This window comes from Rattus norvegicus, chromosome 4 (assembly GCF_021556685.1).
Source record: "Rattus norvegicus strain SHRSP/BbbUtx chromosome 4, alternate assembly SHRSP_T2T, whole genome shotgun sequence".
NCBI lineage: Eukaryota > Metazoa > Chordata > Mammalia > Rodentia > Muridae > Rattus > Rattus norvegicus.
In genome coordinates, this window is record NC_141537.1 from 150,809,283 (window position 1) to 150,831,872 (window position 22,590).

The 22,590-nt window shown below is 48.8% G+C and overlaps 1 protein-coding gene across 5 annotated transcripts in view; it reads right to left on the bottom strand.

Moving 5' to 3' along the window:
* Positions 1-22,590, bottom strand: part of Tmem40 (transmembrane protein 40) — a 55,592-nt gene that overhangs the window by 7,670 nt on the left and 25,332 nt on the right. For 2 of the 5 annotated variants that reach the window (XM_087659208.1, NM_001412904.1), the window contains 4 exon segments: positions 9,674-9,754; positions 8,924-9,049; positions 4,446-4,520; positions 1,396-1,449 (listed from right to left, as the gene is read on the bottom strand). In XM_087659208.1, coding sequence (XP_087515334.1) covers positions 1,396-1,449; positions 4,446-4,520; positions 8,924-9,049; positions 9,674-9,746 — 328 coding nt within the window. In that variant the 5' untranslated portion in view covers positions 9,747-9,754. 5 annotated transcript variants of the gene reach the window in all.

The following is a 22,590-nucleotide window of genomic DNA, read 5'->3' on the forward strand; positions in this document are numbered from 1 at the left end:
TCCATCTACTGGGAAATCAATCCCCACCACAAACCATGGGAAACCAGTACTTTTTATTTAAAACAAAATAAAATGGACTGGAGAGATGGCTGAGTAGTACTAGATGCTCACAAGCTTCTATAGCTCCGGCTTTGGGAGAATCTGATGCCCTCTTCTGGCCTCTCCTGGCACTGCACTCACGCATAAACCCACACTTAGACACACACTTATAAAATTAGGGGGCAGGAGAAACAGCTCCTCCAGTTCCTCTTTCAGAGGACCTGGATTGGTCTCTACCCTCATGCCAGCTCACATCTGTTTGTAACTCTAAGTCTAGGAGAGTCAACCCCCTCTTTTAGCCTTTACAGGCACGCACATAGTACACAGGCACACATGTAGGCAAAGCACTCGTACACATAAAATAAACACATCTTTAAAACGATTAAAGTAAAACCAACAATATCAAAAACAAAACAAAATAAAATAATAGCAAAGAAACCAGCCTGTAGGGCTGGAGAGATGGCTCAGCGGTTAAGAGCACCCGACTGCTCTTCCAGAGGTCCTGAGTTCAATTCCCAGCAACCACATGGTGGCTCACAACCATCTGTAAAGAGATCCAATGTCCTCTTCTGGTGTATCTGATGACAGCTACAGTGTACTTATATATAATAAATGAATAAATAAAAAAAAAGAAACCAGCCTGTAGCTCAATCCCTAGTACTAAAATAAATGAATAACTAAATTCAGATAAGCAAATGAAAGAAACAATATCAAGATCACCCACAATGCCAATGCCCAGAGGCAGCCATGTGTGCTGTACAGTCTTCTTGCTCTGAGTGTGTCTGTGTTCTTGCTGTTTCCCTGGGTCATTACCAGGGGGAGTGGGTGAATATCGGGGGTCCCGACTCCCGCTGGATCATGTGCACCTGCCGAGCTCTTTGATGAACTAGGACAATCTGTGGACTCTCCTTCTTTGTTGTATGCTACTGACTGAAGTACTCTGTCAGTGACACTTCATCTCTGTGTTCTCTACGTCTCCTCACATACATGGCTCTTGGAAACAGTTCCTAAAGGTGGACCAGGTATCTGAGCCCTTCTTAAACAGTACATGTTTCAAGATAGTGGAATGGATCACAACCCATCTTTCTGCTAGTGAAACTGAGGGCCAGTTGTGTTGAGTGGCCAGTCAAGATCATGCTGAAAGTCAGGGTTTCAGTCAGCAGGGAAGGGTAATTACTCCTGATCCATTGTAATCATGATAGAGGGGACCCCAGTCCCACCTGGATGGCTGCAGCCTCACTATCTCATCTATATCTGCCTGGGAGTCTTCAGACCACGAGTCTCTGCCCCCTGTGTGCCCACTGGGCTCTCAGCCCTCACGATTCTCTTCTCCAAGGTCAGGAGACAAGCGGTTACCTCCATAGAGCTGAAGCTCGTCCTTCAGCACCTCCAGTTCCCCATGGTCAGCACCTGGGTAGAGACAAACCTTGGTTAAGTCCCTCCAGTGTCTGAGGACCACCTCCATCTCTCTACATCTGGTCTCCAAAAGGCAAGACAGTGTTCCTCATGCTTACCCTCAGTTCCCTTAGAGAGGACACAGACATCTGACAGGACATAAGTCTCAGTCAAGAGTCGTTACCGCGTGCTGGAGAGATGGCTCAGAGGCTGAGAGCACTGGCTACGCTTGTAGAGGACCCAGGCTCAGTTCCCAGCCCCGACATGGCAGCAAACAACTGTCAGTTTCAGTTGACCTTACACCTTCTTCTGGCCTCTGTGGGCACAGGCATGTATATGGCACACACATGTACAGGTAGGCAAAACACCCATACACGTAAACAAGCCTTTACGTTTTCATATAAAGAGTAGTTTCCAGTCACTAAGGTGCGTCAGCGCTGTACTGGGTAATGTATAGTGGGTGTTTCTGTGTGGTTCTCATAGAAAGAGCAGGGAGAAGACACCAGTGCATGCCTATCTGTTATGAAGGCAAGGCAGTTGGGGCTCAAAAGTTCAGTTAGAGAGCTCAGGGAACAGCTTAGTGGGAGAGAGCTTATCCAGCCTGGACTGGTCTGATCCCAGCATGGGGATGTGAGTGATAGGAGAAAAAAACTAAAATAACTCCACCAAACTTACATAGTAAGGAGTGACTCTACAGGTCTCTCATGAAACCCGCACTGCTGCTTTTTTATTTGTAGTTGTTGTCTTATTTTGTTCATTTATTTATCACCACCACCACCACCACCGCTGCTGCCGCTGCCGCCACAACCTCCACCACCTCCACCACTTCCACCTCCACCACCACAACCTCCACCACCACCACCTCCACCACCAACAACAACACCACCTCCACCACCACAACCTCCACTACCACAACCACCACCACCTCCACCACCACAACCTCCACCACCACCACCACCACCACCACCACCTCCACCACCACAACCTCCACCACCACCACCTCCACCACCACCAGCAACAACACCACCTCCACCACCACAACCTCCACCACCACCACCACCACCACCACCACCACCTCCACCACCACAACCTCCACCACCACCACCTCCACCACCACCAGCAACAACACCACCTCCACCACCAAACCTCCACCACCACCACCTCCACCACCACCACCAACACCACCTCCACCACCACAACCTCCACTACCACAACCACCACCACCTCCACCACCACAACCTCCACCACCACCACCTCCACCACCACCAACAACAACACCACCTCCACCACCACAACCTCCACCACCACCACCACCACCACCACCACCTCCACCTCCACCACCAAACCTCCACCACCACCACCTCCACCACCACAACCACCACCACCTCCACCACCACAACCTCCACCACCACCACCTCCACCACCACCACCTCCACTACCACAACCACCACCACCTCCACCACCACAACCTCCACCACCACCACCTCCACCACCACAACCTCCACTACCACAACCACCACCACCTCCACCACCACAACCTCCACCACCACCACCTCCACCACCACCAACAACAACACCACCTCCACCACCACAACCTCCACTACCAGCACCAGCACCACCACCTTTGGTACTAGACTTTGAACGCAGGACTTCTGCATGCTAAGCACAGACTTCACACATTGAGCTACACCCCAGACCCCCAGCTAGTTGTATCTCTAAAAGTAAAACCCAGGCTCAACTCCAGCATCACAGGCAGCATTTATTAAGCACTTTGTATATACCAGGCTCTGCACTAAACATTCATTCGTTAATTCCCATTCTCTCCATGATGTTCTCACAAAATTTGTTTATCTGTTTAGGCAAAAGTGATTTCCCAGGACTGGACAGATGGCTCGAACCTTAAGAGCACTGGCTACTCTTGCAGAGTACCTAGATTCCATTCCTTGTCTCAGAACAATCTATGACTCCAGTTCCAGGGGATCAGATACCTTGTATGGCCTTCATGGGCACCACACAAGCACAGGGTACACATACGTGCAGGCAAGACACACACACGTAAGTGATACGGCTCTTAAAGGGGGTGGTATTGAGGTTGTAGCCCATTGTAGCTCAGTGGGAGAACAAGCCCTGAGTACCACACCAGTATGACACAAACAAACAAACAAACAAGCAAACAAACACACGCACATCTCACAACTTCACTACCATAATTACTATTAATATTTTCATGTTTTTCAGTTTTGTAAACTATTCTTTTTTTAATATTTACTTGTTTGAATGGGGGCATGGAGCTCACACCACAGTGCGCATGTGGAGGTCAGAGGACAGGGAGTTTTGGGGGTTAATTTCCTTTTATGAGGTCCCAGGCATCAAACTTGGCGGCAGATGCCTTTAACCCACTGAGCTATCTCTTCTTCCTGTTCTCTATGTGACTTTTTAAAAAAGATTTACTTATTTATTTTATGTATATGAGTACACCATAGCTGTCTTCAGACACACCAGAAGAGGGCATCAGATCACATTACAGATGGTTGTGGGACACTATGTGGTTGCTGGGAATTGAACTCAGGACCTTTGGAAGAGCAGTCAGTGCTCTTAACCACTAAGCCATCTCTCTAGCCCGCTGTATGACTTTGCTGCAAATACATATGAGACCAGTTGAGTTCTGTGACTTGGCGCCTATCACCTCAGAGCCGGAGAAGTGCTCATCAGAAACAAAGAAGGGTATGATGGCGCATGCTTTCCTGGCCTCCATAGAGAGTCCTAGGATCGCCAAGGTCACACAGTGAAACCCTGCCTCAAACAAACAAAAAATAACAACCATGACTGTCCCCAAGACAGACCCAGCTTCTGCTTCTGTCTAGTGGTTGTGGCTATTGTAGGGTGTTACGTAGGCTATTTTCCTTTCATCCCGTAGACCAACTCTGTGAAGCACCTCTTCACAGGGCCCCACTGAGAAGCTCAGCAGTTGAGGCAGAAAACAAAGGAAAGACGGGAAGCCTGCTGCTTACCAGGAGAGCTGTCTCTGTGCGACTTCCTTCTGTGTTTCCTCGGACCTCTGGAGTGCTTGTCCTCATCGCTGCTGTCTGTGAGGGGCAAACACAAGCTGTAGGGCCTCAGCCGGGAGGAACCACAACCACGATGGCTCTGGTGGACATTTTCAGTGCTCCCACTCTGTGGAGGAAGGAGCTCTGCCTATCTGCAGGTTAGGACAGTGGCCTCTAACTTTCTGTCCTCTCCGTGTTTTGTGTCTGAGGCCTACCTCTGCTGCTGCCTAGAGAAGCTTTTCTGAGGAGGCAACCAAGTTCCATGACACGCCATCCTATGGAGTCCACCAAGCGCAAGGCTGTACCGTCCCTGTCCTCATGACATCCTATGACCCTGGGTGTCTGTCATGTGTTCTACTGGCCTGGAATGTCTTTCCGACTTGTCTCCTTGATGTGAAGCTAAGCTGATGTCACACATTCTAGAGAAACCCTGTTCATGCTGCTTAGGCCCTCACTGACTTGAGTCAGTCACCGTGATGGCTGGACGATGTCTGCCCATCCAACCACCTAAGCTCCTGAAGATCACAGCCTACATCATCCACTACCTCAGGCTGCCTCACCTGGAACAGGAAGGAGCCTGGAGGGCAGGAAAGCATGGCTGAGGTGTGAATTCCTGAGACTAGTCAGTGGACTAAGAATTCAGAGCCAGAAGTTTCTGGCTACAGGGCTTTCTCCCAGGAATTCCGAGATGGCCCTAGATGAGTTCCCTCCCTATGCTTGGGGACTTCCTGGTCAATTGTGTATTCATTAAAAAATTCCAGAAGATCAAGTTAGCTGTGCTTCCAAGTCAGTGTTCATGTAATTTCACCTGACACAGAGGAAGATCTGTCTGGCAGTCAAGGTGTCCCTTGGTATCCATGGGGAGAAGGTTCTAAGACATGCCACACACACCAAAACCCATGGCCATAGCAGTCCTGTACACACAACGACGTGGTGTTTGCGTAGAAACTGTACATGTCCTCTTTGTAATTTTTCTTAATTTTAAAAATATTTATTATGTGTGTGGGAAGCATGTTCAAAAGTATGTTTATCTTAATGAATAAATTTTTGAGTGACTTTATTCCCATCCCTTTTTACTTTTGGAACAGGGCCTCACTATATAATATAGTCCTGGCTTGTCTGGAACTCACTGTGTAGACCAGAATGGCCTTGGATTTGTGACTGTCTGTCTCCTCTGAGTGCTGGAATCACAGGCATGTGTCTCCAGGCCCAACTATTTCCCTTTTTTCTATGTTTTACACATACACATCAGTAAGAGAGAAAAAGTATCTTCACTGCAAAATATCAAACAATATAGAAACTAAAAATAAAACAAAACTTGCTCCATCAACAAGTAACTGGCATTATTTTAGCTTTGCCCAGGATTTATTCGTAACATAAATTTGGGTTCTAGATGGTTTGTTTGTTTTATTTCTGCATGCTTTGGGCAGGTTTCCTATGTAGTCCAGGCTAGTCTGGAAAAGCCCGTTCATCTCTCTGTCTCTGCCTTCCATGGGTAAATATAAGTGTATTTAAGTGTATGCCACCATCTTTGGCTTTATTTAGTAGTTGTTTATTCTGTAGCCCAGGCTGGCTAAGGATGACCAGGCACTTCTGCTCCTCATGCCTCTACTTCCGGGTGGTAGGATTATACATGCGTGTCACCATACCAGGTTTGTGCTGAGCTGAGCTGAGCTGAGCTGAGCTGAGCTGAGCTGATCTGTGCTGTGCTGTGCTGTGCTGTGCTGTGCTGTGCTGTGCTGTGCTGTGCTGTGCTGAGCTGAGCTGTGCTGTGCTGTGCTGAGCTGAGCTGAGCTGTGCTGTGCTGTGCTGTGCTGTGCTGAGCTGAGCTGAGCTGAGCTGTGCTGTGCTGTGCTGAGCTGAGCTGAGCTGAGCTGTGCTGTGCTGTGCTGTGCTGTGCTGAGCTGAGCTGTGCTGTGCTGTGCTGTGCTGTGCTGTGCTGAGCTGAGCTGAGCTGTGCTGTGCTGTGCTGTGCTGTGCTGTGCTGTGCTGTGCTGAGCTGAGCTGAGCTGAGCTGTGCTGTGCTGTGCTGTGCTGTGCTGTGCTGTGATGTGTTATGTGTGCTGAGCTGTGCTGTGCTGAGCTGTGCTGAGCTGTGCTGTGCTGTGCTGTGCTGTGCTGTGCTGAGCTGTGCTGAGCTGTGCTGTGCTGTGCTGTGCTGTGCTGAGCTGTGCTGTGCTGTGCTGTGCTGAGCTGTGCTGTGCTGTGCTGTGCTGAGCTGAGCTGAGCTGAGCTGTGCTGAGCTGTGCTGTGCTGAGCTGTGCTGTGCTGTGCTGTGCTGAGCTGTGCTGAGCTGAGCTGAGCTGTGCTGTGCTGTGCTGAGCTGAGCTGTGCTGTGCTGTGCTGTGCTGAGCTGTGCTGTGCTGTGCTGTGCTGTGCTGTGCTGTGCTGTGCTGTGCTGTGCTGTGCTGAGCTGAGCTGAGCTGAGCTGTGCTGTGCTGTGCTGAGCTGAGCTGAGCTGAGCTGTGCTGTGCTGTGCTGTGCTGAGCTGAGCTGAGCTGAGCTGTGCTGTGCTGTGCTGTGCTGTGCTGTGCTGAGCTGAGCTGTGCTGTGCTGTGCTGTGCTGAGCTGAGCTGAGCTGAGCTGTGCTGTGCTGTGCTGTGCTGTGCTGTGCTGTGCTGAGCTGAGCTGTGCTGTGCTGTGCTGTGCTGTGCTGTGCTGAGCTGAGCTGTGCTGTGCTGTGCTGTGCTGTGCTGTGCTGAGCTGAGCTGAGCTGTGCTGTGCTGTGCTGTGCTGTGATGTGTTATGTGTGCTGAGCTGTGCTGTGCTGAGCTGTGCTGTGCTGAGCTGTGCTGTGCTGTGCTGTGCTGAGCTGTGCTGAGCTGTGCTGTGCTGTGCTGAGCTGTGCTGTGCTGTGCTGTGCTGAGCTGTGCTGTGCTGTGCTGTGCTGAGCTGAGCTGAGCTGAGCTGTGCTGTGCTGTGCTGTGCTGAGCTGTGCTGTGCTGTGCTGTGCTGAGCTGTGCTGAGCTGAGCTGAGCTGTGCTGTGCTGTGCTGAGCTGAGCTGTGCTGTGCTGTGCTGTGCTGAGCTGTGCTGTGCTGTGCTGTGCTGTGCTGTGCTGTGCTGTGCTGTGCTGAGCTGAGCTGAGCTGAGCTGTGCTGTGCTGTGCTGAGCTGAGCTGAGCTGAGCTGTGCTGTGCTGTGCTGTGCTGAGCTGAGCTGAGCTGAGCTGTGCTGTGCTGTGCTGTGCTGTGCTGAGCTGAGCTGTGCTGTGCTGTGCTGTGCTGTGCTGTGCTGAGCTGAGCTGAGCTGTGCTGTGCTGTGCTGTGCTGTGCTGTGCTGTGCTGTGCTGAGCTGAGCTGAGCTGTGCTGTGCTGTGCTGTGCTGTGCTGTGCTGAGCTGAGCTGTGCTGTGCTGTGCTGTGCTGTGCTGTGCTGAGCTGAGCTGAGCTGTGCTGTGCTGTGCTGTGCTGTGCTGTGATGTGTTATGTGTGCTGAGCTGTGCTGTGCTGAGCTGTGCTGTGCTGAGCTGTGCTGTGCTGTGCTGTGCTGAGCTGTGCTGAGCTGTGCTGTGCTGTGCTGAGCTGTGCTGTGCTGTGCTGTGCTGAGCTGTGCTGTGCTGTGCTGTGCTGAGCTGAGCTGAGCTGAGCTGTGCTGTGCTGTGCTGTGCTGAGCTGTGCTGTGCTGTGCTGTGCTGAGCTGTGCTGAGCTGAGCTGAGCTGTGCTGTGCTGTGCTGAGCTGAGCTGTGCTGTGCTGTGCTGTGCTGAGCTGAGCTGTGCTGTGCTGTGCTGTGCTGTGCTGTGCTGTGCTGTGCTGTGCTGTGCTGTGCTGTGCTGTGCTGAGCTGTGCTGTGCTGTGCCGTGCATGTAACCCAGGGCTCTGCTAAACAAGTACCAGCAGAGCTACAACCTCAGCTCAATCTGAGGAATCTTTCAGCAAATTAAATAGTAAGCTCAGGCCCATCATGTGAACTAGACCGCGGTGCTGAAGCTCCAGCTGAACAGGCAGAGCGGCCGCTCCTGTACGTTCTCCAGTCCCAGAAAGACCTTCAAGGACTCTCAGGTTTGTTACCGAGCCTTCCTTCTCAATGCGGGCAACATAGCCTCCCTGTGCCTCACCTGTAACATGAGACTAACAGTAGTACTACATTTTCTTCAGTGGGGTCCTGTGACAATTGGTTGAGTTCTTACACACAAAGGAATTGGAAGAGTGTCTGGTTTACATACGCACTCTTTGAATGATAGTCTCGATGTTGTTATAAACTCAGTCCTATGTGTTTTCTAAATTTATTTATTTTTATTTTTATTTTCTACTTTTTGTCTTTTCAAGACAGAGTTTCTGGTTGTCGTAGAGCTTGCTCTGTATCCCAGACTGGCCTTGAACTCAGAGATCTGCCGGTCTCTGCCTCCTAAATGCTGGGATTAAAGAAACACAGGGCTCTTTATAGACAAGACAAGCACTGTACCATTAAGTCACATTCCAGTCCTAAGAATGTTTGCTATACCTGAGGAGGAGGAAGAAGATGAGGAGGAAGAGGAGGAAGAGGAGGAGGAGGATGAGGAGGAAGACTTGTCTCTCTCATAGCGTTCCCGGGCCTTCCCATGTTGCTTGTGGAACTCTGTCTCTGGGTCTGGAGGCACACAGGCAAGATGATGAGTTTTCCTTGCCCCTTGCCCCATCCCTGGCACTAGTATAGCCTCTTCAGGGAGCACTCATCAAGCCGAGAGGGAGGATTACTCTCCTGAGAATCCAAGGCTGATGGGAGGTAATAAGATCAAGGTGTTTAGAGACCCTTGGGTAGGGGTCAGGGAGTAAATGACAGCCTAAGGCAAACATTCCTCTGCATAGACTCTAGAGGCTTGCTTTGCCCTGCATCCTACCCCACCTGGAGATACCCAGACTCAGAGCAGGTTCCGATTCAGGGATCTCCAAGTCCCACAGAGGGCAGTCTATGATCAAGCCCTAAACTATCCCTTCCTTCAACAGCAGGGGCATGAGACCCTTCCCACCCTTTAGAGACTCTTCCCACTTCTAACGCAAGGTGCCCAGAAACTTCTCGAAGTCTGGGGAGCGGCTGAGGAAGTGTGGGGAACAGGTGGGAGCAAGATTTTCCGTGTATGGAAAATCTCTTCTCTGCTACAGCTTTGACGTGGCCATAATGCCACGTGACCTAGCAGGGTCTTTAATGACGGCCCCGCCCACGCTGGAGTCTCCCCTAGGAGGCTGTGCTCAGGGTCTGAGGAGGCAAACGTACGGTTTAGATCTTCTGTTTCTCTGTGGACCGCACTGCTGTTTGGAGACTGAGAAGAAGATCCTGAAGCCTCCATCTCTTTCCCTAGAGGAAGAACAATGCATTGTTAATTTCACTTTGGTTAATTTTCTTCATATGTAAACAGCTCAGCAAATGAAAAATAAGAAAGGAAACATCCAACATTTGATGTTATAAGGAATTTTTTTCTTTTAGGCAGAGTCTCTCCATGTAGCTCTGGCTGGCCTGGAATATGCTGTGTAGACCAGGCTAGCCTTGAACTCATAGAGATCTGCCTGCCTCTGCCCCAGAGTACAAGGACTAAAGGCATATGCCACCATTCCCAGAACCATTTTTTATTTTTAAAACATATTTATTTGTTGGTTTGTTTAGTATGTTGCCTTCAAATGCATAGCATGTATGGAGGCCAGAGGACAACTTGTAGAATCATTTCTCTTCCTTTTCCTCATCTTCCTCTCAAGGATCATCACGATTGACAGCAGATGCCCTTATCCACTAAGCCACCTCACCAGCTCCAGGAAAACAATTTAGAAAAAAGAGTACACCAGAAACACATTTCGATGTGTTGCCTCAAATAAATGAAACAAAAACAAATACACATTAGGAGAATTTGAACACTGATCCTTTTTTGATAGCATTCAGAGGCTGGATAGATGACTAGCTAGCTTCTTAAGCCTGACAGCCTGAGCTCAGATCTCAGAGTCCGTGTAAGAGCAGTTGGAATCTCTGTAATGCTAGTGTGCCCCTCTGGTAGGAAGGTGGGAGGAGTCAGGAGAACTGCTGAATTGTAGCCTGGCTAGCACAGCACACTCAGCAGTGGACAGCAGAGACAGCTGTCTCAAACAAGACAGAAAGCAAGGTCAACAGGAAAGGCTATCTTCTGACCTCCCATTCCACACATGTGCCGGTGAACACGCAGAGCTTTTCTGAGTTGGACATAGTGGCAAAGGCCCACAGTTCCCACTTTCTGGAAAGCTAAGGGCAGGAGCACTGTTTGAGGTTAGGAGTTTGACATCAGCCTATGAAACAGAGTATAAGACTCTCAAAAGCCACAGCGACAAATCCTTTCTAAAGGTGTGGTGTTTATGTTAGTATTAGAGTTTCGTTTTATTTTGTTTTTTAAAGGTAAGATCTTGCTGTGTAGACCAGGTTGTCCTACAATTCATATAGAACTGCTTGTGTCTGCCTCCTGAGTGCTGGGATTTAAGGCCACATACCAGCAGGGTTTTGTTGTTGTTGTTTGCACTGTTGCTTTTAACACTTTACTTATGGGAGTGTATGTGGGTATGTGGGAGTAGAGGTCAGAGGTCAGAGGTCAGCTTTCAAGAACTGATTCACTCTTGCACCATGCTGATCCTGGGAATCGAACTCAGATGCTTAGGCTTGGCATCAAGTATCTGACCAGAGGGCTGGAGAGATGGCTCAGCGGTTAAGAGCACCCGACTGCTCTTCCAGAGGTCCTGAGTTCAGTTCCCAGCAACCACATGGTGGCTCACAACCATCTGTAAAGAGATCTGATGCCCTCTTCTGGTGTATCTGAAGACAGCTACAGTGTACTTATATATAATAAATGAATAAATAAAAAAAATTAAAAAAAAAAAGTATCTGACCAGCCTGTTTGTTTGTTTGCTACATAGTCCAGGTTAGCCTCAAACTAATGGTAAGTCCCCTGCTTTAGCCTTCTGATCCTTCTTACATCTCTACTTTTTACTTTAAAAAACATAAGATTCGGGGTTGGGGATTTAGCTCAGTGGTAGAGCGCTTGCCTAGCAAGTGCAAGGCCCTGGGTTCGGTCCCCAGCTCCAAAAAAAAGAATAGGAAAAAAAAACCCATAAGATTTACTTATGTAAAGATAGAAAAACAACTGGAGTTGTAAAGATGAGTTGGCAGTTATGAGCACTTGTTACAGCTGGGCATGGTGGTACCCAGTAGTTGGGAGGCAGAGGCCAGGAGATCTTTGCCTTTGGCTGGCCTGGTCTACATAGGGAATTCTGGGCCAGCTACACAGTGAACCCCTGTCCCAAAAAAGCAAAGAAACAAAACAGAAAACCAAATGGGCGGGGTTGGGGATTTAGCTCAGTGGTAGAGCGCTTGCCTAGCAAGCACAAGGCCCTGGGTTCGGTCCCCAGCTCCGAAAAAAAGAAAAAAAGAAAGAAAGAAAGAAAGAAAAAAAACCAAATGGGCAAAGAGCACTGGCTATTCTTGCAGACAACCTGGGTTCCATTCCCAGAACCTCCAGCTCCATGGGATCCTACTGTAGCCTTGGAGGGCACTGCAGGCACGTTGTTGGTTGTTTGAAAGAAAATGGCATTCACTGGCCCACAGGGAGTGGCACTATTAGGAGGTGTGGCCTTGCTGGAGTAGGTGTGGCTTTGTTGGAGCAAGTGTGTCACAGTTCTTTTCCTGCTGTCTGCTGATCCTGATGTAGAACTCTCATCTCCTTCTCCAGCACCACGTCTGCCTGGACACTACCCTGTTTCCTGCCATGATGATAATGGACTAAACATCTGAACTGTAAGCCAGACCCAATTAAATATTTTTCTTTATAAGAGTTGCCTTGGTAGTGGTATCTCTTCACAGCAGTAGAATTCCTAAGAAACACATCGTGCACAGACGTACATGCAGACAAAACACCTAAACAAATACAACAAATAAATCGTTTTTAAATGCCATCTAGTGTATGTTTTGTGTCAATCATTTTACAGCGGCATGTGTCCATGGGTCCCAGCGCACCAGTGACACACCCGCCATGATCAGCCCTCACCTATGAACCTTCATTTCCAGACAATAAAAGATCTTTTGAAAGGCACGCTGACTCTTACGATAATCCTGCAGGGTCAGCTTTGTACCTATCTATCTATACAAGGGATAGTTGGTTCACGGAGATGATGGTCTCACTGGGACTCCGGAGCTCAAATTCTGTCTGTCATACCTGAAAACAGTGACCAAGGACACAAACTAGCTCAAGGGCCACCATGGAGGTAGTTCAGAATGTTTATGGGTGAAGCTGGTGAAGATCAGGCCAAGAGTTCAGAGCTGAGTCCCTTTGGAACAGTATGCTCTGCTTTCCTGAGCTTCTGAGAAGTCACTAGGGGTCACCAGGTGTGCCTGCAGGTGGGGGGACTCAGAAAATACCAATGGCTAGGAGAGCAGATTTGGGGGGTATGGGGAAGATATGATACATATGACTGATTTTAGATGGTCAGGTAACTATCATCTGGAGACTACATTTCCCAGAATTCCTTGAAGTTGGGTATAACCATGTGTTCCATTGCTAGTGGACAGGAACAGATGTAGTAGCCTGCTAGGAAATGTTTAATGGTTGTGGATGAAGGAGAAATGCAACTCTGTGTGTGTGTGTGTGTGTGTGTGTGTGTGTGTGTGTGTGTGTGTGTGTGTGTGTGACGTATATGTATGATGTCTGTGTTTGTAGTGCAGTATGGTGTGTGTGGGTGTGTGTTTCTGTGTGGTGTGTGTGCAGTGTGTGTGTGTATATGTGTGTGTGTGTGTGGTGTAGTGTGAGTGTATGGTGTGAGTGTGTGGTGTGTATATGGTGTATGTGTGTGTGTTGTGTTGTGTGAGTGTGTGATATGAGTGTATGTATGGTGTGTGTGGTGTATATGTGGTACGTGTAGTGTATGTGTGTGTGGTGTGTGGTGTGTGGTGTGTTGTGTGTATGTTGTGTGTGTGTATGTGTGTGTGTGGTATATGTGTGTGTGTTGCATGTGTAAGTACTTGTATGTGTTGCATGAGTATGTATGTACTGTGTGTATGGTATGTGTTGCATGAGTGTGTGTGTTGCATGAGTGTGTGTGTGTGTGTGTGTGTGTGGTGTGAGTGTGCATGCACATAAGTGTTACTCTCATGAAGCACATAACTTCCACACACCTATACTTCATATCTCAGGTAGGGCTCCTCTGAGGGCTTTACATCCCCACAAGATCATGAACCAAGATAAGGCAGAGACTCAGGCTGCTTCGTGTATCTGATTCCCATTCCCTACATATATAAGGTGAGGCACAGAGCAAAAGATGATGAGGATGACAAGGACTATGGAGATAATGGGACAACTCTCAGAGCTCGCCACCTGCTGGGCAATGTTCTAACAGCCGCTACTATCCACTCAGGGCTCATTGTGATTATACCCATTTTATAGGTAAGAATGGCAAAGCACTGAGGTGAGGAACTTGCCAGGCACACATAGTTTGAAGGGGACTGAACAAGGGCTGCTGTTCTGTCCAGGCTGGGAGATTGGAGCACATCTGGCACATCCTCCAAGCCTGTCAATTAGCATCAGGAAAGAAGCAAGCCATCAACAGTCACTAGAAGCATTATGACATTCCATTGACCTGGCTTAGATTTAGCCACTCGGGACACTGGAATGAAAGTTCTCACGACCTCCCAAGGCCATGTTTTCTGAGGGCATGCTTTCATTTTTTTTTCAGAGATGGGGACTTGCAAGTCTTACCTAGACTAGCCTTACATGTGGGGGATTGGTTCTAATGCTTTGTTTTAATTCAGCTCCCCAAATGACATGGGAATCTGCATGTCCAGACTCTGAGGGTCCCTGTCCCCGTTAGTTTTTGGTTGATTAATAAAGACCTAATGGTTAATGGCTGGGGAGGGTGAAAGAGGTGGGAAAGAAAGAGAGATTTCGCCATGAAAGGGGTGTAGGACTGGCCATGCTGTGAAGGAGAGGAGGGTGAGATGGCCAAAATGTAGGTACAAAGCAGCCCCATGGGAGGGCTGCCTGGAAGGAAACAGGGCAGCAAAGATAAAATATAGATTTAGAAAATGTTAACTCAGGAATACCAGAGTGTGTGTGCTAGCCCAGCCATTGAGCTAGTAAGGCATACTAAAAATCTTCTCTCTCTCTCTCTCTCTCTCTCTCTCTCTCTCTCTCTCTCTCTCTCAATCTCTCTCTCTCTCCCCCCCCTCTGTGTGTGTGTGTGTGTGTGTGTGTGTGTGTGTGTGTGTGTGTGTGTGTGTGTGCCTTTCATTCGTCAATCCAGAGAACTCTGGAGGGTGGCTAGAAGCATGATCACTGCTGGGAGGGAGCTCAAAGCAGATTAATTATTAACTGCTACACTTACACTGCCGAGCTCAAGTAATCCTCTCCTCTCAGTAGCTGAGGTTGCAGGTGCACAGACCAAACCCAGCCTTCTTGGGCAATATGGTACTGCCCTGTCAGGAAGGACAGATGGAAACATCTCAGAAGTAGAGCCTGAGATAGCCCTTCCTCTTTTTTTTTCCAGATTGAAAGGTTTAATGAGAGAAGAAGAGTAGAGGAGGAAAGGAGGAAAGGCCAGCCATGAGAACGTGGAGGGAAGTGAGGAGGGGAATGAGGAGAGAAGGGACAAAGGGGAAGAGGGGAAGAGCAAGAGAGCAGAGGAGAGATGAGCGCCCTTCCTCTTTTAATATCCTTGTCCCATTCTTCCCCTATATACTTTTCAACTAAAAGAAAGCATACATAGTTTTTAAATTTCCACAGCCAAGATTTTATCTTCAGGGCTCTGCCCAACATGCAGGGATTTGCGTTCACCAAGAGGCAGGCACGACCACACAGAGCTTGCTGGGAGATGCCCCTCAAGTCTCAGGCTCAGAGACCATAACCTGGGCAAAAGTGTGGCGCAGTGGTAGAGTGGGCAAGACCCTGGGTTCCTCGCCAGCACCACAGAAACCAAACCATGTAATGTGTGATTTCCTCTGAGCTGAAACGGACAGTGGGAGCTGAGAAAAAGAGAAGTGAGGAGGAGGAGGAGGGGAGGAAAGAGAACACAGCATTTATGTACCTGCAGGGCTGAGCTGAGATGTGTTATGTTTTGATTTGCTGTGCTGAAGCTCAAACCCAGGACATGCTAAGTAGGCTCTCTACTACTGAGCGACACACAAGGCCCTACTTGCACCCTCTTTTCCTGTTTGTTTGGTTTAGTATAGTTTTGAGTCTTACTATATAGCCCTGGCTGGTCTGGAACTCACTATGTAGACCAGGCTAGCCAAGAACTTGAAGCTCTGTCTGCCCCAGCTTAAGTGCTGGGAGCAAAGATGTGCACCCCATACCACCTCTGCTGCTGCTGCTGTTTGTTCAGTTAAGGTCTGACTATGTAGCTCAGAGTAGCCTAAAAATGATAATTCTCCTGCCTCTCACTCCTGAGTGCCAGGATTACAATCATGCACCATGCTTAGTTTCTTCAATCATCGTATAAGTCTTATTTTGAGCAGGAGGGAACTGAAGCTCAAGTAGATGGAATAGCCTGTCCAAGGTCTCCAATCCATACTTGGGCCCACTCCCTCTCTACAGAGAAACCCACTTCCAGTCTCCTCCTGTCCTGGTTAGAGGCTCCAGCTCCTGAGGTGACCTCTCCTCTGAGGCTGACCCTAAAGGACATGGTGCGTCTTACTCTTGGGAACTTATTTCCAAAATGCCCAGAGCATCTTCATTTTCATTTGCTCTCAAAGACAATGTCTTGCTGAGTTTCCCAGGCTGGCCTTACCCCTGAGCTAAAGGCATCCTTCCTGAGAGGAATGCAGATGCACAGACTTCCCTGGAGCGTTTGGAGCACCTGTCCTATCAGGAGGATACATATGGAACCATTGAAGAGGTGGGACAGCATCTGGTCTCTTGGAACTAGTTCCAGGATTCATTGTGAACCACCATGTGTGTGCTGGGAACCAAACTCAGGTCTTCTGCAAGAGCAACAGTGCTGTTGGCGTCTGAGCCATCTCTCCAGCCCCAGCCCTATCTCTTTCAGTGTGCTCATCTGTCACCAGGGCATCTGGGCTCAGGACTGGATTCCCCTTCCAGCTCCAGCTGTCACAGGTCCACTAGTGCCCACTGGGGGCACTAACATGTCCTCTCAGCCTCACAGCTTGTTCCTTCCACACCACTGTCATGCCACTCAGGAGGCAGGTGTCACAGGATTCTATTTCACAGAGGGGGAAACCCAAATTCCAAGATCAGGAAAATCAAAAGTACTTCCCTCCTCACTAGCCACCCAAAGTCTGAGAAGGCCCCAGAAGTCCTGGTCCACCATACCTTCCCACAAAGCCCTAGGGGAAGAACAAGCTTCAGAACTGTTCATTGCTGAGTTCCAGACTATGCTAACCTCAGTTTCCCCACCTCTACAATGGGATGCTAATCTCTGTTGTTCAGAACACTACGGGAATGAAATAATAAAGCTAAAATATTGCACATAAAACACCTTCAAGATACACTATGGCCCCTCCCTTCTAGACACAATGTCTTCCAAATTAACTAATGATCTGGTTTCATGGGAGCATGGTGACCAGGAATTCCTGAGACTTTCTGGAGGTTTTTAAGTCAGGGATCCAAGGTCAGGAGCAAAATTAGGTGAGAATGTGGTTATCTAATTGTTCTTCACTTGTAGACAGACTTAGCCCACTACCAGAACCATATGTCTGGTCTGCTTCCAGCCTCCCCTCTCCAAACATTGTAGATTGCTTTGGACCAGTTTCTCCATCTCTGCAATACCCTCTCAGCTGTGGCATTCTACATGAGCACCGACTTCTAGATAAAGCCTTGAGGGTTAACCTGTTCTATCACAAGAACCATGGGACTCAGGCATGATGAGACCTGTCAGAGAAACTAGAACGGCCTTTAATAATCTTGTAAAGACGGCAGTTCTTTAACAGTGAGCTTGTACTTGGGTGGATCTTGAGGCTTGTGCAATATGAATATTAAAAGGCTCTGAGAGCTACAAGAGAGAACGCTCCTTCTTTTGATTCCATCTGGTCTCTCTCCCAGTCCTTGTCCCCAGGATGTGGTCCAGTGCTTTCCATGCAACCCTGGTTTCCTTAGAATCCAAACCTGAGCACTGACACTGCCCACTGTGGACAGTGCCTATCTCTTAGACCTATCAGTCAGAACTGCTGGGGTACACAGAATCAACATGACCAGTGTGGCCTCAGGACACAGACCACAGAGGCATTTCATCAGCATCAGGACCCGAAGTGTGACCTTCAGAGCCTGCAGGAGCTGGGTAAGAGCTGCAGAGGAAGCTGAGTCAGCAGCCCAAGAGTCTGGCCCTGGACTATCCGGAGGTTACCACCATCTCCTCTGAGCTAGTGGACATGTCACTTGCCTCTGTGTCCCTCTCCTCCTATACAAACTGGAACAAACATCACCACTGGACTTTAGAGCTCAGCCTACCTTTAGAGGTCCAGGCAGACAGGGTCTGGATTAGGCCACTCTGGTGGGGGCAGGGCACATAAAGCCCAAATGAGTCCCCATTTCACTCCTCCTCTGTCACCTCACCTTTGCAAGCCCCTCCCCCACTGGGTGAGATGGTTGATGCTATTACGTTGCTAGGACTGCTATGCTGGCTGAGCTAAGGTCACCGAGCTCCTGGGAGTGGGAACCATGTGTTTCCCACACATAGAAAGTACTTCATAGAAAACAGTTCTGAATTTCAGAGCTGATGGCTCAGTCTGCAAAGTGCTCACCTTGCAAGCATGAGGACATGATGCCAACGCCTAGAATCTATGCAAATAGCCAGGCCTACTACACACACTTGCCATCTCAAGACAGGAGAGGCCTCCAGAGACAATCAAATCCCTCAGGCCGATGGCCAGCCAGCCTCACCTAATCTTCAAGCCCCAGTACCAGCAAAAGAGCCTGTCTCAAACAACAAGGTAGGTAGATAGCTGGAATCATGGCTCAGTAGTTAAGAGCAGCCTCTGTTCTTCCAGAGGACCTGGGTTCGAATCCCAGTATCTAGACAGAAGCATCCGAGCATCTGAAAATCTAGTCCCAGGGGATCCAATGCCCGCTTCTGGCCACTGAGGGCACTAGGCACTCCCATGCAGGCAGAACACCCATGTGCATAAGAGAGCAAAAACGAGAAGTTAAAAACATACAAGATTCCAAGGAGAAAGACCTGAGCTTGTCCTCTGGCTTCCACATGCACAGAAGCCTATGTGCACATGTGGAACAGAATGTGCACAGAACTGAAAAGAAAAGGAAAGAAAGTTTAGTTGACGAGGGGTCTCAGTGGGTAATGGGACATGCCTCGAAGCCTGACGACCTTGGGACTCGACAAGCTCCCACAAGTTGACCTCCACCCTCCACATACATGCCTCCAAATACTTGTGAGCGCACACACACACACACACACACACACACACACACACACACACACAAATAAATGTAATAAAAAAGCAGGCCTGCAATATTCTTTAGCTTCCTACTGGAGGAGCCTAGTGGGAAGACTGGGAGGCAGGCCCTGAAGGAGACTGTGGAACCCTGGTCTCTCAGCCTCACTCTCCCGCACGCACCTTGCTCCTGCCCTGTGGTAGCTTTGGATCACAGGCCCAAATCGAGTTGCTCAGGGGCTTCTCTCAGTCCACAGCACTTATACTGTTTCCATTGCTGGTTCAATGTTTTTATACATATGAAAAACGACCTTGAACTTCTGATCATCTGCTTCCACCTCTCCAGTGCTGGGATCAGCGGCTTCCCCAGGCATGTCTTTTGCAGTGCTGGAGACCAAACTCAGTCCACATGTGCACAAGGCAAATACCCTGAGCCCCAGTCCCAGCCTGGTTTTGTTGTTATTGTTTTGTTTTTGAGATGAGGTCTTGCTGTGCAGTACAGGCTGGCCACCTCCTGCCTCAGTCTTCTCAGTGCTGGGATGATGAGCTTCCACAACATGCCTGGCAAACCTTCTCTGTGTGAGTAGATTAGCTCAGGTGTTTTGGTCCAGAAAGCTGACTGGTACAGAATGCTCAGAGGGAAAGAAGGAAGACCTTGCAATTTCTACTTCCTCTACTGCTTTGTCCCATGTGCTGGGGGTTGAATGGGGGAGACAAACTACACAGTCTAACCAACTTCCCAGATGGACCTGGGGCTGTGAATAAACCAAGGAGGCTGCCAGGACCTGGGAGCTACAGGGGATCTGAGAACGGCACCAAGGCTGAACAGAGACAATGAAAGAGACCATGGTTGGATCGAGCCCATCCCCATGGGGAAGGCGTGGAGGCAGGAGCCTGAGGCTTCTGCTCACACTGTCCGTGAGTCAGGAAGCAGAGAGAGATGAACACTTGGTGCTCAGATTGATATTTTTTTTAAGACCCCACATTCAGGGTGGGTTTTCTCTCAGTTAAACCTTTCTGGAAACATCCTTGGGTGTTTCCATGGTGACTCTAAATCCTGTCAAGTTAACAATCGGATCAAACATCTCAGGAATGTTCTTGTTTTCTTCTGAGACAAGGTCTCCGCGTGTAGCCCAGGCTGGCTTCCAATTTATAACCTTCCTAGCTCAGCCTTCCAGGGTTGGGGATGACAGAGCTGTACAACTACACCAGGATTAGAGCTTGTTTGAGAATGGGTTCCATGTAGCTGTCTGACCTTGAACTCCTGAAAAGACTGTTAAACTATAACTCGAGAGGTAAGCATCTAGCATGGTGTGCCGCACATAGTAGGTAGCTAACCACTGTATGCTCAAGTGGCCATAGGCCACCTGTGTGCAGCACATAGTAGGTGGGCAACCACTGCATGCTCAAGTGGCGGTTTAGGCGGACGGGCAAGAGCACAGAGCCATAGGTCACATTAACAGAAGCAGAGTCTACGATGCGGAGGGCGATCCACATCTCCCCAGCCTTCATCCTTGGGGCTATGCTCTGCACAGAATCTAGAAAGACCAACAGAACCCAGAGAGCGTGGGGTCCTGAGACTCCATCCATTAGAAACCCTAGAGGAGCAAGAACTCAGTCTGGGGTTGAACACAATCTGAAAAGGCCCAGGCTGCTACCCAAGGTCAGTGCAGGGTCACCCCTGGGAAGGACCCATAGGACTGTGAAACTATCCTGCTCAGTACATGAAGTCATTTTCTCAAAACAACTGCTTTAGGGTGACCCTAAGCACATCTGTCAGCAGTAATGGCTAGTGATGGCTAGTGACCACATCGAAGCCCAGAATCATCTCCTCCAGAGCAGAAACAGAAGATCTGCTTGTCTTTTTCTACTATTTTTTTTTTGAGACAGGGTCTTACCATGTAGCCCTGGCTGCCCTGGACCTCACTGTGAAACAGGCTGGCTTCAAACTTGACTCCTGAGTACTGGGATTAAAAGTGCATGTCCCCACACAGGGTCCTTTTCCTGCTGTACTTCTTAATGAAAAACAGCTAATAGCACACGGCACAGTGTGTGCACCCTTGCCAGTGTCAGGCATAGCACAGTGTCTGTGTGCAGTGCCCCCAAAGCCACAGGAGAGCCCCACAGTACAGGCTGAGGGGCAAGCAGTGTGCAGGAACCTCGCTGGGTAGACAGGAGGCTCAGACAGCATGGCTGTCACCGAGTCAGCCCCAAGGGTGAACAAGTGGCTCCAGCATCCCCAGAAAGAAACCACGAATGGAGATAGCACTAATCAGGGAAGCACACAAACAGGAAAAGTGCAGCCTGCCCAGTGCTGCTCTCCCGAGTCCTCTGACAGCCTCATTCCCATTGAGGCTAGGCAGCTCTCACCTGTGCCAGATCGGTTATTGGATCAATAACAAGAATGCTAAAAAGAAAAAGAGTGGCTTTCCCCCTCTCCTGTGGTCAACTTCACCTCCCATGGATACCAGGCTTAAGGACACCAGCGCACAGCACTGAATGTATAGATCCTGATGGTTACCAGCTTACAGTGGGATCAGTCCCTGGTAACACGCTGTAAGTCAAAAGTAAATTGAAAAGGCATTTGTGCCTAACCAGCAGCTCATCGGCACGGCACATTGAGTGCTGGGTCTTCATTGAGTGGCTGATCTGGTGATGGCTGTTCTGTCTTCAGGACTGGACTAGCACTTGCTCTGGATGCCTGAAGAGCAAAGGCTGGTTTGTGTTATTGCTGGTGTGTGTGTGTGTGTGTGTGTGTGTGTGTGTGTGTGTTGTGTGTGTTATAATAAAACAATAAAATGACCTCTAGTCCAGTTAAAAAGCGGGCCAAGGATAGGAATAGAAGTTTCTTGTACACGTGGCCAGTAGATCTCCACACCATCATTCATTAGAGAAACACAAATCAAAACCACAATGAGATTCCACTTCACTCCCACTGGCATGGTTAAAATGAGACAGGCAGGAACAAGTGTTGACAAGAATGAGAAGACACCAGAGAGCACCCTCAGAGTTGTGAAACAAGGTGAGATTGTGTAGCCTGCCCGGGAGAACAGGTTTGCAGTTCCTCAAAATGCTAATCATGGTTACCAGCTGATCTAGGATCTTACTCCTAAGTGTATACTCAAAAGAATTGAATTCTGGGCTATCAAGTGGGTAAGGGTGTTTGCCACCAAGCCTGACAACCTGAGTTCAATCCCCAGGACTTGACAATAGGAGAGAATCAACTCCAGCAAATTGTACTCTGACCTCTACACACACCATGGTATGTGCACATGCACACAAACATACCCACCCCCACACTAAATAATTTAAAAAGAAATTTTTAAAAGAAGTGAAAACTATATATATATATATATCTATGTATCTATGTATCTATATATCTATGTATCTATCTATATCTATACCTATCTATCTCTCTATATCTATATCTATATATATACATATGTATATATATAGATATAGATATAGAGATATATAGAGAGACCAGTGCCTGAGCAATTGTGGCAGCATCATTAAAAAGTGGTAAAAACGAAGTCTCTGTCAACTGGTAAATGGATGCACAGAAAATGGATAAACAGCTCTCCAGCCACTCAGGGGAAGGCAGTACCATGAGGATGAGCATCCAAGTCAGAAGGGACCAAATACTGCTTGCGTGCGAATTGCCCAGCCGGGGCTGGCTCGGTGGCTCGGTGGGTAAAGTCACTTGACACCAAACCTGACATCCTGAGTTCAGTTTTCCGTGACTCACATAGCAGAAGGGGAGTACTTACTCTCAAAAGATGTCCTCTGAC